Genomic DNA, 15384 nt, shown 5'->3' with positions numbered 1-15384 from the left:
TTTGTGTTCAAAATGTAAGAAGTCAAAGAAAAAAGTAGTGGAGTAAAGTACTGATACCAGAAACTATTTAATTAAGTACAGTAACGAAGTATTTGTACTCCACTACTTCTCACCTCTACCCATTATGTTCTGTCTCTCAACAGTGTAGCCTAGTTAACATGTCACCTTCTCCCAGTGGCGAACCGTCAGGGCCTTCAAGGTATTCAGAGAATACCCTGGAACACTCAGATAAAACAAACAAAACATCGATTTAATTATATAAATAAAATGTATATAAAATGAATAAATGAGAATCGTATCTGTGTTGATGATCTGTAATATTACAGTGTTACGTTGATTTGTTTGTCCTTCTCGGACCATGCACTCCGCATTTTAGTGGTTTTGTGTTAGAAAAGAAAGCAACCAATCAGATCTTGTTCTGGGTCTCTGGGTAGAATATCCTTCACCAAGGTATTCTACATCCTTGATAGAATGCCCTGGCCGTTGCACTGAATAAGAGCGTACGTTTGGACTGACAGTTTGATCAGCCAATCATATATTGATTTGTAGCCAATGGGCGTATTCTTTCAGAGTTCCCCTTGGTTCCAGGGTGCTCTAGAAGGCCCGCTAGTTAACTGGCTCGAGACAGGATCTCAATCAGGGGTCTGCAACCTTTTTGACCAAAAGAGCCATTTTGCTCCTTTTTCCAAAACATTTTTTTGTCTGGAGCCGCAAAACATATTTCATAGTTTTTTATTGTTATATCAGACAAAAACTACAGTTTTTTTTGCATTTGTTAGGCTATTTATTACATGATATAAAACTGTTAACCTCTAATAAGAAACAAATAACTCTTATAAGGAGAATTAAAAATAATACACAGGCCTACTTTAAAATAAATTAAACACAGCACTTGGGGAGTCCTCTGCACATTTGAAGGGAAAGAAAATATTATTAAAATGGGCCCACTTTGAAATAAATAAAACATATAGCTGCACCCTAAAAAGAGTTAAAGGTAGGGTAGGTAAGAATGGAGAAACCAGCTCGAGTGCGCTAGAATTTGAAAGTACACAACCGGAAAAAATATGCCTCTTCCTTCAGACTTTCTTACAGAGTCCCTCCTCCAACACACACAAACGCGCACATGACCAATGAGGGCACGAGATAAGTTTGTGCACAGATGGAAGGCTGACAGGCAGTTAGGCCATCCAGTTATTTTAGCCGGGCCGGTGTCAGTACCAGATATGTTCGGGCTACCAGATATGTTCGGGTGTATTTCCATCGCATCCGTCATCCGTCATATTCGTCATATTTTACGGCAACTCAAGAGGGCCACCACGGTCAAATTCCGAACATTTAAACATAGCCGACACTTCATTCTTTACTTTGTCCGTTATTATATGTAGAAGATTATACTTTTTCTCCGTCATATTGTTTCCATAGCAACAACTTCAAACAGGCATAGCCTACACTTCATTATTTACTTTGTCCGTTATTATATGTAGAAGATATTAATTTGTTCTCCGTCATGTTGTTTCCATAGCAACAACTTCAAACAATAACAACTAACCGCTAGCCGCAAAGCTAGCATCACAGCCACTGCTCCGTTTTCGGAGACTTTGCACACGTTTTTCACAAACATTTGCACACGCTAGGAGTACTTCCACTAGCTTCGTCTTGATCTGTAGATGTTATTTGATGTGTCGTGTGTTCCCCAACTCCTCTCCAAAGTTCAGATATTTAATAAAATACTCAGGGGAGTTTCCTGAATGTTCATGCCAAAAGCCAAGCACTAGGCCCTGGGTAAATTAAGAGGCTGATCTCGGGCACTTTTGTCCACTTTCCCTGGTGGTAGAAACTCAAGCCATACATCCCTGGAATCGTCTCAGAGAGTAGATGATCAGTGGGGCCTTGTTTTTACTGAAACATGATGTGTTTTTTTGTAATGGGGAATTCAAATATGAGCTTATTTTTAGGATTTTCGGAGACTTTGCACACGTTTTCACAAACATTTCCACGCTAGGAGTATGGGAGTACTTCCATTCGCTTCGCCTTGATCTGTAGATGTGATTTGATGTGTCGTGTGTCTCCCAACTCCTCTCCAAAGTTCAGATACTATATACAAATACTAAAAGGTAAATAAAACATTAAACATAATGACAAAATAACAACCTGAAAGATATGTATTCTATCTACACATTTCGTAATTATCTAATCTAGTGGCCTTATAAAAGTGTTGGCTAAAGTAACGCAGAATATATATATTTTTTAATTGTAAATAATTAGAAACATTATTTATGTGCACAAGTACATGGGACCCCACCATCGCACCCCACACATAACAAGCAGTCCCGAGTTCCTCCGGCTGCAGTTCCGCAGACGGCCGGTGTGTGGCAGCAGAGCGCTGGGAGCAGAGGGAGGTGAGTAGACGGACATGACGAATGACGGATGCGACGGAAATACACCCGAACATATCTGGTAGCCCGAACATATCTGGTACTGACACCGGCTCAGATGATTGGTCGTGCTTTTTACAGCGCTACGGCTTCCAGAGATTCATTTTTGTATGTATTTATTGTCAAAGCATTTAATATATTCATTGCTATCGGGACGTTAAGAGCATTCCATGGAATATAACAAAAAGTGTTTTCTGAAATAAATTACATACCCCATTGAATTATGACTGAAGATCGTCAGCTGTCTTCCTCTCCCTTGTTGTTCCTCCATACGTAAAGGCTGCACCACCGTTGACAACTTCTCTCTACATATCAAACATACCGGTAAACCAGCATCGTTTGCTGTGAAAGCAGATAACTCTGTCCACACAGAATTAAATCCTGTGTTCCTCCGGTACTTTTCTTTGATTTATCCATAGTTCGCTCATCGAGCCGGGGGTCAGGTTATTCGCCTCCAAGAAAAGGCGCTCGCGCGGGACCGTAGCAGGATGTGACGCATATTTAGTTGACCTAATTAAAACCGTTTTGTTTTTTATTTATGTGTCACAGTATCACCTCAAAATACAAGATACGAAACATTTTCAACCATGCAACAAAATATAAATAGTCCTACAAATACTTTTATTTTATTTCCTTCTTATTTTTGTCTAAGCTCAAGGGAGCCAGAGCAGAGGGCTTAAAGGGCCGCATGCGGCCCGTGGGCTGCGGGTTGCCGACCCCTGATCTAGATGAATGCGACGAAGCAATTCATGCCGTTTTATTGTTTTTAACGTTGAAATGACAAGTGCAACAGGTGCAGATGAAGTTGTTGCGGAATTGTTGTGAGTACCCTTTTCAAGACGACAATTCTGTGAAAAGACGGACATTATAATGCCGCGGAAGGGGGGGCGGCGGCGGTGGGGGGTGTGTGTGTCTACAGAAGGTCCAGTTGTGATAGACACGGTTCGCCACTGCCTTCTCCACAGTAGATATCCCCCCCCCCCCCCCCCCCCCCCCCCCCCACGGTTAACGCCTCTGGACCTCTCGCCAGTATTTACGCCCCGGTCTCTCTCGTCTTTGGCTGGTCCTTCGGCTCTTTCTGATCTACCACCCAAGCTGATAAAAGCTGATTCTTGAAAGCGCCCGGGGGGAGGCTGTGATTTAAACTGAGCCGACCTCCTCAAAGTCAAGTTAACTCAGTCGTTTGGTACGTGTATAACTGGTTCAGTTTTTCATTATGGCGGCAACAAACGTATTTCATTTGACTCTCTACTTGTTCTGTGTAGATGCTAGAGTGTGTTTCCTTTCGACAAATGCTGCCAGATGTTTGATTACATTTCTTTCAGTCAGCTGTTGTGAGTCGGTGGTAATATGATAGCTTAGGAAGCATATTTTGTTTTCTTTGTTTAAAGATTTAGTGTCACCTGCAGCCTTTTTCTTTGTTTCTCCCCTAACTTTTTCTCCTTCTCTGTAGCTTTTGTATTCTGGTAATGAGCAGGAAGCCTGTTGCTCTGTAACTTTTACTTTCATCAGCACCGAACGATTAGCAATACATCAGCAGAGTGATGCTTCCATTACCAGCATTCATATGCCTACAGGGTTCGTAACATATGCTGATTTTTTCATTGCAAAATTTGATTTAATTGCACTTTTTAATTGGAGTTTCACAAAAATGATCTGCATAGGAAGATACCGCCAGAGGTTATAGGGAGAACATCTGTTTTCCTGTAATGCGGGTGGACTGACCATGAATGAGTACATAGAGTGTGCATTTACCTGGCCAGATATTGTCCTGAAGAGGGGAGCTCATGCCGGTTTTTGTCGTAACAATTCACCGTGTTCTGAATCAGCGCCAGGTCCGGCTTCACCATGGTTGCCGCAGTGACCGCACGTCCAATCAACTGCAAAGCATCCCTGATGTAGAAGCTGATTGGCTTGCGGCCCACCTCCCCGTAGGCTAGTAGTCCAAGGGGACCTCCCAGAGTGTGGAGCGAATCCGGAGACAAGGGATATCCCATGATCCACTGCAGCGCTGGTAGTGATGGAGCGAGACGCTGAGCAGCCCGCAGGACGGAGGAGAGACACTCGGGGTCAGATCCCAGGAGGAGGACGGAGGAGATAGGGGAGGGGGAGCGCAAGAAGCGGCCAGATAGGATCTTAAAAGCCTCCTCTTCCCTCTGATCTTCCTTCTTCTCCTCCCCGCTCTCCACCCTTCTGTCCCCACCCCCAGAGATGAGGGTCAGGTTGATGATGTCCCACAAATGCCAGTTAGAACCGCTGTGCTTCTGCAGGTGAGACAGCAACCCTTCACCCCCCTCCTCCCATCCGGGGCAGACCACTGCAGCTCCTCCCAAGCCGCTGTCCCCCCGGCCCCCTCTGTCCCGGTCCCCGTCTCTGCCCTGCAGGACCGCCAGCAGCAGACTGCCCAGGGTGGACGGAGGGACACGGGCTGACATCATCAGGTTGAACTGGTTCTACAAGAGAGGAAAGAAAGGAGAACGTAGAGTGTAAACGTAGAAGTAAAATGATGGAGGAGCAAACAGAAGACGTGAAGAAGAGAAAACAAGAACAAAACAGAGATTAATAGGTATAACCAAACCCCAACACCTCCGGGCTGAATCACATAAAATGACATTAAACGCAGCTGCAAAACAATCCCTGTTGCTGCAGTAATTCACTGCGATACTGATCAAAAACAATCAGTCACATTTGTTCATTATCTCTCACTCTGAATGAGAAGAGCCGCGCGGATACCAACAAGGAGTCAATGATTCGCATCTAATCTGCAACATCACAGTTGGCTTGGCAAGACAACAGTGGCAGCCACAGTTCATCCAGGAGCTGGCATTTCCAAAACCCCACTGAAAACACTGGCTTGTTTCATGCTGTTCCAAAATGAATAACACTGTTGTCCTTGAATGCAGCTCACAGATGGACCTTTCCCCCTGCTTCCTTTGGGACCTCTATCCATTTTTCATCTCATCAGTGGCTCCAGGCAAGATTGAGGGGGGGGACTCGGAGTCTGCTTTTATATAGAGACTCCAAAGTTTAGAGACTTAAGACTTGCACTACCTCATTGAAGTGAGATGATAGGTATGCATTACACACTACGCTCATAAATACCCTCCGGCACATACACATGTTTAGCATCATAACATATGTAGATGCATGCACATACAATGCTTAATTAAGTCTGCACATCTGCTGTTCAAAAATCCATGCAGGTAGAGAAACTTCAGGAATACACACGTGTGTCTGAAGATGAGATATCTAAGCCCAACCCGTACGCGTTCATTCAAATGGAAATATCCCACCCAGGAGTACAAAGTAAGCAGAGGGACCCTCTGCTGAAAGTCCTTGAGTCCCTAAAGAGAGTAAAAAAAGAGAAAATATTTGACTGAAGTCTGCAAAGACACGGCTGATTTAGTGCAGTGTGTATTTATCTTCCCGAGAGAGGGTGGATGTGGGTGAGGGGACAAATGAAAATAGGCGTCTTCGTTTGAACTCGACGGGGGGGGGGGCAGGGAGGTAACGGGGTGGGGGAGAGGGTTGTTGATGAGACGGCAGCAGGTGGCAGAGAGGGATAGAGATACCAAGGAAGTGGCAGCTATGGTGCAAGTGTTATTCACAATATCACTGTCAGGAGTGATCATGCTTATTTTGACAAAGGATGCCGAAGAGCTCGAATTGTGACGATAGCAGATCAACAGAGCAGCTGGAGGAACTAGCATACTTATTCTCAATCAATCAATCAATCAATGTTTATTTATATAGCTCAATATCACAAATGTTACATATCAATATGACAATATGACACCCTCTGTCCTTAGACCCTCACATCGGACAAGGAAACACTTCCAGAGAAAACCCACAGTTTAAAGGGGAAATGGGAGAAACCTCAGGGAGAGCAACAGAGGAGGGATCCCTCTCCCAGGACGGACAGACGTGCAATAGATAATACATTTACAACATAGGTAGTCCAAATGTTTGGAAATGCATGTGTCTATAATAGGAAGATGAATCCAGGAGGATGTCAACAATCCTGCGGGAGCCATCAGGGAAGTAGTGATGAGAGTCAGGCAGGACCGCAGAGACAGGTTCAGCCACAACTCTATTCTAAGTTGCTCTGGGCAAGATCCTTCTATGCCTTTAATATTAATGCTTGGCCACATATTAATAAATGGAGATGTTATATTGCTGAAGACAGTATACATTAAAGATTTTGTGTCTGTAAATCATGCTCAGAGTGAATGCAGCTTGTTAGAAAATTAGAGATGGATTATTGCATTATATCATTGTCAAATTAATTGTAATAATGATCATCTGCGGTACGTCCCACAGCTGTGTCAGCTGTTTCAAACCGGCGCTATTTTATTATTTCTATTGCATTGACAACTACCGCTCACTTGCTTGACTTTTAGAGAGATTCTTTTACAATTTCATTTACATTTGAGGCATTTAGCCGGCGCTCTTATCCAGGGAGACTCACAATGAGCAACGGTAGAATTACTTCAAGAGTGGGGGGACGTGAGAATAATAATAAGAGCTAACCTGAGAATAACAGCAGTTGTATTTGCCGCTGGGAGAAGAGAAAGCAAATTAAAGTGAATAAAGCATGGGGAGCTGTGATGTGATTTTGAATAGATGTGAGGCTTTCCTGAAATGCGGGAGTTCTAGCCCATAGGATGGAAAGGACTAGAGGACGGAGGGTGTATTCAGAGTCTCTGTGGGCAATCCACCGTGACCAGCACCAAAGTGGACTCTTTTTTTTTTTGAAGCACATAAAAAAATGAGATAGTTATTGCCGTCCCTTGCAGTCCCTTCTTGGCTGCATTTTAAGGTTTTGGCACAATTAATTCTCCTGATATATTAGAGCATTTTCTGCTGCGCTTATACTGTAAGTGCAAATGCGATCAAAAAAGTCTTGTCCGGGGGATATGCATTAATAATAATGAAAAACAGCATAACGTATGAAATGTAGCTAGTTGACACAAACCAATAGTTCTGTGCATTGGAATTATATGGAATATGTTTCAACCTATAGAATACGGCTCCAACTAGGAATAAAGGGGCCCTATTGTGCCTTTTGGGGTTTTCCTTTTCCTGTAGTGTGTCATATAGGTTTTTGTAAATGGTCTGCAAAGGGTAAAATCTCTCCTACAAACTCCTCCAATGCCTGTGACATCACTGGTACATTTTTATACACAAAGCCATGTTAGGGAAACTTCCATCCTACATCTGCTCCCTGATCTCACGGTGAATTGTAAGTGGCTACTGCCTGAGATCGCATGCTGTGGTTTTATTAAATGTGCCAAGTGCTAGGACTGTCTTAGGGAAGATAGCATTTAGATGCGCAGCTCCTCTGAGCAACCTGGTGCCACTAAATGTTTTTAAAGCTCGGTCGGATGCTACTCAATCGGATGCTGTTGGTACCTGTTCATGTGGATAGTTATTGTAAATTGTAATCCCTGTAATGATGCTGTATGATGTCCTATGTGTTGTTCTGTTGTTTTATGTTTCATGTGGAACCTACTTGAGCAGGTCTCCCTTGAAAAAGAGATCAATGATCTCAAGGGATACACCTGGGTAAATAAAGGCTTGAAATGAAGTGAAAATCACTATGTAACACTTGTAACAAGGGGCGGGACATCTCTAAGCGGTTGACCAATCACAACAGAGCCGGCCAGCTAACCAATCAGAGCAGACTGGGCTCTGGTTTCAGACAGAGGGTGAAAAGAGGGGCTGGAGCACAGGCATGAATGAGAGAAATAAAGAGCTTTTTGAACATTAAAGCATGGAGACATGTCACAGTAGAGACATTAAACACAAATACAAACCCCTTTGAAGTCATGTGTAGTTTTGACGTTGGACTTAGAGATTCTACGCTTGTTTTGTTGTGTTGAGAAGTGAAAACAGAACTGAATAAAGAATAGTAAACTACCTCATACATTTCAGCAAAAACGTAGATGTCAGTTGAATTTTTTTCTAACTTTTCTGCTGATTGCCGTAGTGATACTTTTCCAACATTCTTTCAATTTCTGTCAGTCATAAACGGGTGTTGCGCGTACTGTAGGCATCTGATAATCCTTTCAACACATTCATCTGTCACCCAAACTGGATCTGGATTTCATTTCATTGTCTCACTTGCAATTTTGACAACTCACTCCCATCAAGGCAGCCCCATTGTATCTGAATTTAAAACAATGCTGTTTTCAGTCTGAACGCATGCTTAAGCCGACAATCTCTAGGTTGGTACATTTTAGACCAATCACAAACAAGACATTTGAAAAGCATGTTTTTGACCACATTTCTTTTTGGCTTACTGCTGAGTAGGCCACTTTTTCAGCTAGCCTTTGATGCCAATTTAAAATAACGTCTAAGCAGCCTAACAAGCCACAAACTAGCCAGCCTCTATATTATCCCATAGTCAATGCTCTTTCCTTTTACACACATACAATCACTGTTCTTTATGAAAACAAATAAAGAAACGTCTGCCACTCGTTCTCAAAAAAGGCTGTATGATCTATAATCAAACAATGACAAATCCCTACATGTACAGTATAGAAGCATCTTGAAGTATTTCATAAGAACAATGAAATCCCTGCCACTCATCACTCCAGCTTAATCCAGCATGTCTTAAAAATAAGCCGGCAGCATCAGTGTTTATCCCTGTGACATGCTGGATAAAACGTATATGTGTGTAATGTATTTGTGTATGTTTGTATGCAGTACTTGCGAGAATGCTTATGATGGATTTTCAAGTCCGCTGAGGATGTCTGTAAGAATGTGTGTGCTTTTGCCTTGGGTCGGGTCAAGTTAGCTGCTGCAGTTATCCGTCATTTTAATTTAAAATGTAATTTTGTTTTCCAGCAGACCTTCGGGAACCTTATTTGAGTTGTGCTCTCTAGAGGAATGCAAGCTGGATGTTTTTTCATGATGTCACAGTCTAGACGAGATAAAAGGTGGCTGTACTGTCTTGAACTGGAACGTTTTCAAACTATTGGCAGTTTTTCCCTGAAACACATTAGTATTTCTATGATTTTTCTTTTACAGTATTCAGGGACTAGCTTGACAGACACAGACTTGATCCTGTCAGACATGGTGCTGTTTAAATCCAGCTCTGCTGCTCAGGTCAATCCAGACCCAGCCTGATCTTTTACACACGTCTTTTTCAGGCTTGGTTAGGAATGTAATAGCTGTTTTCTCTAAGCAGTGACACATTTTGAACCTGTAAGGATCTCCAGTGTGCGTATGTGTACTTTTGTCTGTATGCCCTTATCTTTTTTTCTCTTCTCAGGTAAAAGCTCCCTCCGCATGCATGAGATTATAAAGGCTCTGAACTAGGAATGCAAGATAGGCACCGCGAGAAGGGATGTCAGCATTATTCAGGTATGAGATATACAATCCATACCCCTTCTTACACATCTGCACATTAGAAGCCTTGAACTGAACCTCTGCCTCTGCTAAACAAATCCGGAGTGCTGTTTGATGCGCTGGCCCAAAGACTTTCACGCCTTCAAATGAATTGCATGTGTGCAAATGCATGCACTGAAACTCACATGCACAGACAGCAGACAGACGCACATGCAGAAGGCACCAGTGCAAGTACGCACAAACACAGTACAAACACAGTACAAACACATGGTGTGAATACTCGAGCATAAACCCAGAGGGGTCTGTGGGCAATGTGGAGAAATCCGACAGGAGTGTGTTGAATCAGAACAGGAGGGAGCAGCTCACAGTTACTAAGCTCATTCCTTATTTAGGCCTCCAAAAGAAAAGCATCAACACTTGGGTGTGCAAGCAAGTGCACAATGCTAAAAGAAAAAAAAGATCCCCCTATACAAAGGAGAGGGCACGGAAGAAACAATAGCACCTGTACTCTGAGAGCTTATTAGAAACAAGACAGAGCCGAAAACAAAGATGTGGGACATGAGTGTGTGTGTGTGTGTTTTAGTGGAAGCTAAATATGTAAGCTGAAGCTCTGGAAAAGCGAGTCGGTCCTACACAGGTTCTGGCTATGGATCTCTCTAACTCGCTGCAGCTTGCCCCGGTCAGGCTTATCGTTGCATCATGATTTGTTTACATTGTGCAAGGCGCAGTTGAGACGGTTGAGGGCATGTTTTTGAGTCCTCCTCGCTGTTACATGCAGCCATGTGGACCTCTGCCTGAGCCTCTGAATGGCTGCTTAGATCCTCATTCTGTCCAGAAACAAAGCCCACGGCCAGGGCAGCACTCCAAACAAGAACGATTCACTGCACACATTAATATTTCACCAGGTGAGTTGGCTGGGTGTCAGGAGGATGAATGCAGAGATAGGAAGAGAGACAGACGGAGGGAGATAGGTGTGTGAATATATGTTTGAGATGAAAGATGAGAAAGGAATTGATGTGGTTTAATATCCGTATTTGTGAAAGGACGCAGAAGGTGATGGTTTGCATCTGAATGCAGCCGAGAGCAGGGGAGGCGGTGATGGCAGTTTGCCGTCGCTCGAGGAAGCATGTGAAAGATTCTCTCAGCGGGGGTCTTATATTTCAAACACCCGTGATGAGCACTGAGCCTATATCGTAACAAGTGAGACTAAAATGTCAAAGCAGATGTGGGCACATGTACACAAAGGAAATCATTTCAATCTGCAGTGAAGAACGGGCTTCTGTCAAAGCAGTTAAACAACTAGCATCGCCCACTCGGATAAATAAAGAAACTGTTGAACGTGTGTAATTTGTTCTGACTTTCTCTCGCAGATCAAATAAACAGACATGATTGAATAAGGCCAGCCAGATTTGTTTGCAAAGTTAAATAAGTAATACTTTCGCTGACCATGCTGTTTGCCGTGCTGTTGCGTAATTGTATGCAAATAGCATTGTTTAATTTTCTCCTAATTTACTTACGTCTCCTGGCGCTAAGTGTAATGTGGGTGACTTTAATCTTACTCAGCCATGCTGCCGGGGACTGGAGCTAAGCTTTGTGGGGGGAAAGAGGCTGCTTCTGTTAAACACATGAGCAGCATAGGGCGAACACACATACAGTAGGGCGAACACACACACACACACACACACACACACACACACACACACACACACACACACACACACCAGACTGCAAGAAACACAAGGGCAGCGGCAGAAAATTACATTTACGTGCTTACACATGCATGAAAGTATGCCACACACTCGCACGGAGAAACCAACTGAGAAGCAATCAGCCACTTAACACAGCAAATGACTATGGTTATCTAAGCATACCAGCCTGTTGGAACACAGCAACAGAGTGATAAGCAGTGCGATACACACTATTAGCCGCCACCACAGGAATGGCCGCAGATTGAAAAAGTGGCTAAATCTCGTTTCACAGTTAACAGATGATGGAGATGGAACCGTGTCTTTGATTGTAACTGGTAAATTACATATGCAAATACCTTGACTCGATCAAATTCCGCCCACCATCTCTATACAATGATGGAGCAGATTTATCATGCGGGAGATTGTAGCCCATGGGGGAGCGTGATGAAACAGCTGGCGAAAAATGTATAGAGCACAAAGAATTACATTTGATTAGAGGGAAATGTTGGCTCGTTGCTGTGACAATGTGGGAACTCTTTGACGTAGGCCTATATGTGTGTCGAGTCCATTATACGTAAGGACCTTGTTAGTTTCTCTGGTGGAGTGGTGAGCTGGGAGTTTGGGGGGTTAACAGTTACGTAAAAACACCACTGTAGTCTTGAGCTATGGTGGGAAAAGCCATGAAACACTTCACAGGCCATGTCTCCTCTTTTCCTCCGGGCTCCGAGTTTATAGGGATCATTCCAAATGGGAGAAAAGGCTGAGAGAAAATGAGATTCACGCATTTTGTACATCGGTGTCAAACCAACCATAACGAAGTGGATGTGTGTGTGTGTGTGCATTTGTGTACAAAGTGTGTCTGTCCATGAGTGTTAGAGTGTCTTCAAGAGGAATTTTATGTGCCGTGTGTGAGTGTGTAAATGTGAATGCCTGTGATTTACAAACCATTTGATGGAATATTGTTCTCAGTGTGGCTTCAAATTAATTTGAATGATCAAGACGCAGAGCAGTCTCCTGCCTGGAGCACTGCAGGCAAGGAGAACTGAGAGTACCAGATAACTACTGCACACACACACACACACACACACACACACACACACACACACACACACACACACACACACACACACACACACACACACACACACACACACAAATACACTCAATATTACAACACACAGTGCACAGTGCTTTGGGCTTTGTCAAATAACCATGAAGAAGTTTTTTTTGCTACACAATTCCAAGTCACACATTTAAATGAAAAGGCAAAGCATGGGGAATTAATAAAATGCATACCAAAGCATGCAAATGCTTCCCCACTATTCTGTAAAGTAAAGGAAGTAATCTAGTGCAGAGTGTTCACTTTCATTATCAGATGCCTTGTGATTTAATGAGCCTCTACGGCCCGAGAGTATCCTGATGTCATCAATAATAATCTGATAGAGGAAACAGCGGGGGGACTGAATGTGCAGTTCTGGACTGGTTAGTCAGGTCTCTAGTCAGCCAATGTTAGTGCTGAGTGCACGGCTAGCATCGGTGAAGGCTGTCAGCTCAGCATGCTGCATCGGCGCCTCTTTTGTCAGGAGATCCTTTGATCCCCTCAGTTACAGAGATACAGGCCCACAGCAGAAATATGCTGAATGGATTCATGTATCATCCTCCCCCTACAAACAGCCTATGGCCCTCTCATTATTTATGATCATAATAGCTGCTGTTATTTATTAAAGAGAGCGATTGTTGTCCTTGCTCTGTAGACAATGTTGTTTTCTCTGCCGGGGAGAATAATATGTGTCCCTTTCGTGTGGCCCTGTGTGTGATATGAGGCGGGGTACTGAATGTGATGGTGATTGATTCCCGTGTTAAACAGTGGAGAGAGGTACAGTGGAAGGCTAATCTGAGTTATGATTGTCGGTGTAATCGTATTTCCTCTCCTGACTCATCCATCCACTCTACAGTAGAACATGCATGCCCTATTCTGATTACGCCGCACATCTGTCAATACCAAATACAGCACGATGGAGCCTCAGCCCGTCGGTTCTTTTGTAAACACTTGCCGTTGAGTTTCTACCACAACGATTTTCAGCCTCATAACTCTCCCTCCTTTCCTGCACAACCCCGTTTTATCTTCCTCTCTCGCCGACTTGCTGACCTGCTGGAGGTGGCGTCAAGCATTGCAGTAATCATGGCATCATGTTGGGGGTAAATAAGCTGTTTATGGTGTTCCTGGGCTGGCACAGAGGCTGTCAGGGTGGAAAATGGCCTCTTGCTGGGTTCTAATTGGACCAGCAGGAAGCTGGACCGATGAGATGGCAATATTATTTAGTTACCATGGGAATGGTACCAATAGTTCCCCAAGTACAGACGCAGAGCGGCGTGATGTCATTAACAGTCAGTCCACGGGGAGCATAGCGGCAAACAGAAAGAACTTCAGGGGGGGGGGCATTTATTCACAACACCCAAACAGTGAAAACACGCCATGCCCGTAATGAGGTGTCTAGAGCTTTTGGCACCAGGTGTGTGTTTGAGTATATGTGATGTTGTTGAAGTGTGTGTGCGTTTGTTTTGGTGAGCGCGTCTGCTCATATGTGTGACCGAACAACTTCTTAATGGAAAATATCCCTTTGCGCCGGTCGTACTGAATACTGAATCTCAGACCCGACTTCCCAGGAGTGAAATAATACATCGAGAGGGATGGAAGTCATTTAGTGGTGGTGTGTTTGTGCAAGGAGAGAGTGTTGAGTGGAGGGTGTGTGGGTGTAAGAGTGGGTACGTGCAGGTTTAAGGATGGATGGGTTGGCGGTGAGTAAATGACCTGCCTTGATTGAGCCTATCAGCTGAGCTCTTCACCCAGACTCCCTGATATCCCCTTCCATCCATCTCTATAAAAGGGAGATGACGGAGAGATGGAGGGCCAGACGTGAAGAGGGTGATAAGATGAAACTGCAAAAGAAAAGTGAACGGTTTCAAGTGCAAGAGCGGGCATAAAAGGGGCTAATTAGAGACAAGGGAAAACATTTGGGAGCAAAAGCGACGGACACAGAAGAAGTGAACAAAAAGACTATTAGACTCTATTTGAATCTGGGGTCATTTGTATGACAAACGGCACCCTGTTCATGCCAGAAGTGCCTCTCTAATGTGACTGTGAGTTCCAGTCGATTGCGGGGCCATTTGGGGTTAGTTGATTTGGGGCACAGATGAACATGTTGTTTGGCCTCCTCCTGCTGCTGGGGAGGAAATGAGCAGAATATATAGAAATGGAGCGTTTCATTCCACAGTGGAGTATCAACTCATCTAAAAGTGATGACGCTTACTCTCAAAATGATACCAGGAATCAATGCGAGGCACATTTTATATCATTATTATTAGAAACATGAGTCATCTGAATACCTTTTTAGCTAATTGTTTTGTTTACTAGATTCATAGCATTTTTGCAGAAAATTAAATCCTGCAGCAAAATGTCCTTGCGGTGTTCTGCTGCCGTACCAACCCAGTCCCCTGTACCCCACCCACCCTCAGGAGAATCACTTTAAGATGACTGATTTGTTCTCAGTGTTAACTTCGGTTTTTGGGGAAAGGCTTGAGAAAACGTTTCAGAGAAAGTCATTCTTAAGGACATGAGATATATTAGAAAAGCAGGGACAAGGACATGGATTTAGATGACAATAGAAACAAATGCAAGCAGATGCACTGAGATACAACAGAGAGCACAAACAATCAAAGTTTAGAACAAACTGGGTCTTGTTCTTAAATGTATATAATTCTACTCCCCAAAGTTACTGTTGAGATCTGGGAACACACAAAGTGTTTACCCAAACCAACGGTGTAACCATATTATTATGTAGTAAAACCTAAAGTGAGTGCACTAGAAAGTGATACCAATTCCTCACTGAGAGGTAAACTGTCACAAA

At 43.6% G+C, this 15384-nt stretch overlaps 1 protein-coding gene across 2 annotated transcripts in view; it reads right to left on the bottom strand.

Moving 5' to 3' along the window:
- LOC117558923 (glutamate receptor ionotropic, NMDA 3B-like) overlaps positions 1 to 15384 on the bottom strand; it is an 86733-nt gene that overhangs the window by 41667 nt on the left and 29682 nt on the right. For both annotated transcript variants that reach the window (XM_034235477.1, XM_034235478.1), the window contains exon 2: positions 4191 to 4888. In XM_034235477.1, the coding sequence (XP_034091368.1) occupies positions 4191 to 4888 (698 nt within the window). The remainder of the gene's footprint in view (positions 1 to 4190; positions 4889 to 15384) is intronic.

The sequence above is a fragment of the Gymnodraco acuticeps genome, unplaced genomic scaffold (assembly GCF_902827175.1).
Source record: "Gymnodraco acuticeps unplaced genomic scaffold, fGymAcu1.1, whole genome shotgun sequence".
Lineage (NCBI taxonomy): Eukaryota > Metazoa > Chordata > Actinopteri > Perciformes > Bathydraconidae > Gymnodraco > Gymnodraco acuticeps.
The sequence above is the reverse complement of the archived record's forward strand: the minus strand, read 5'-3'. Positions and strand labels throughout refer to the sequence as shown.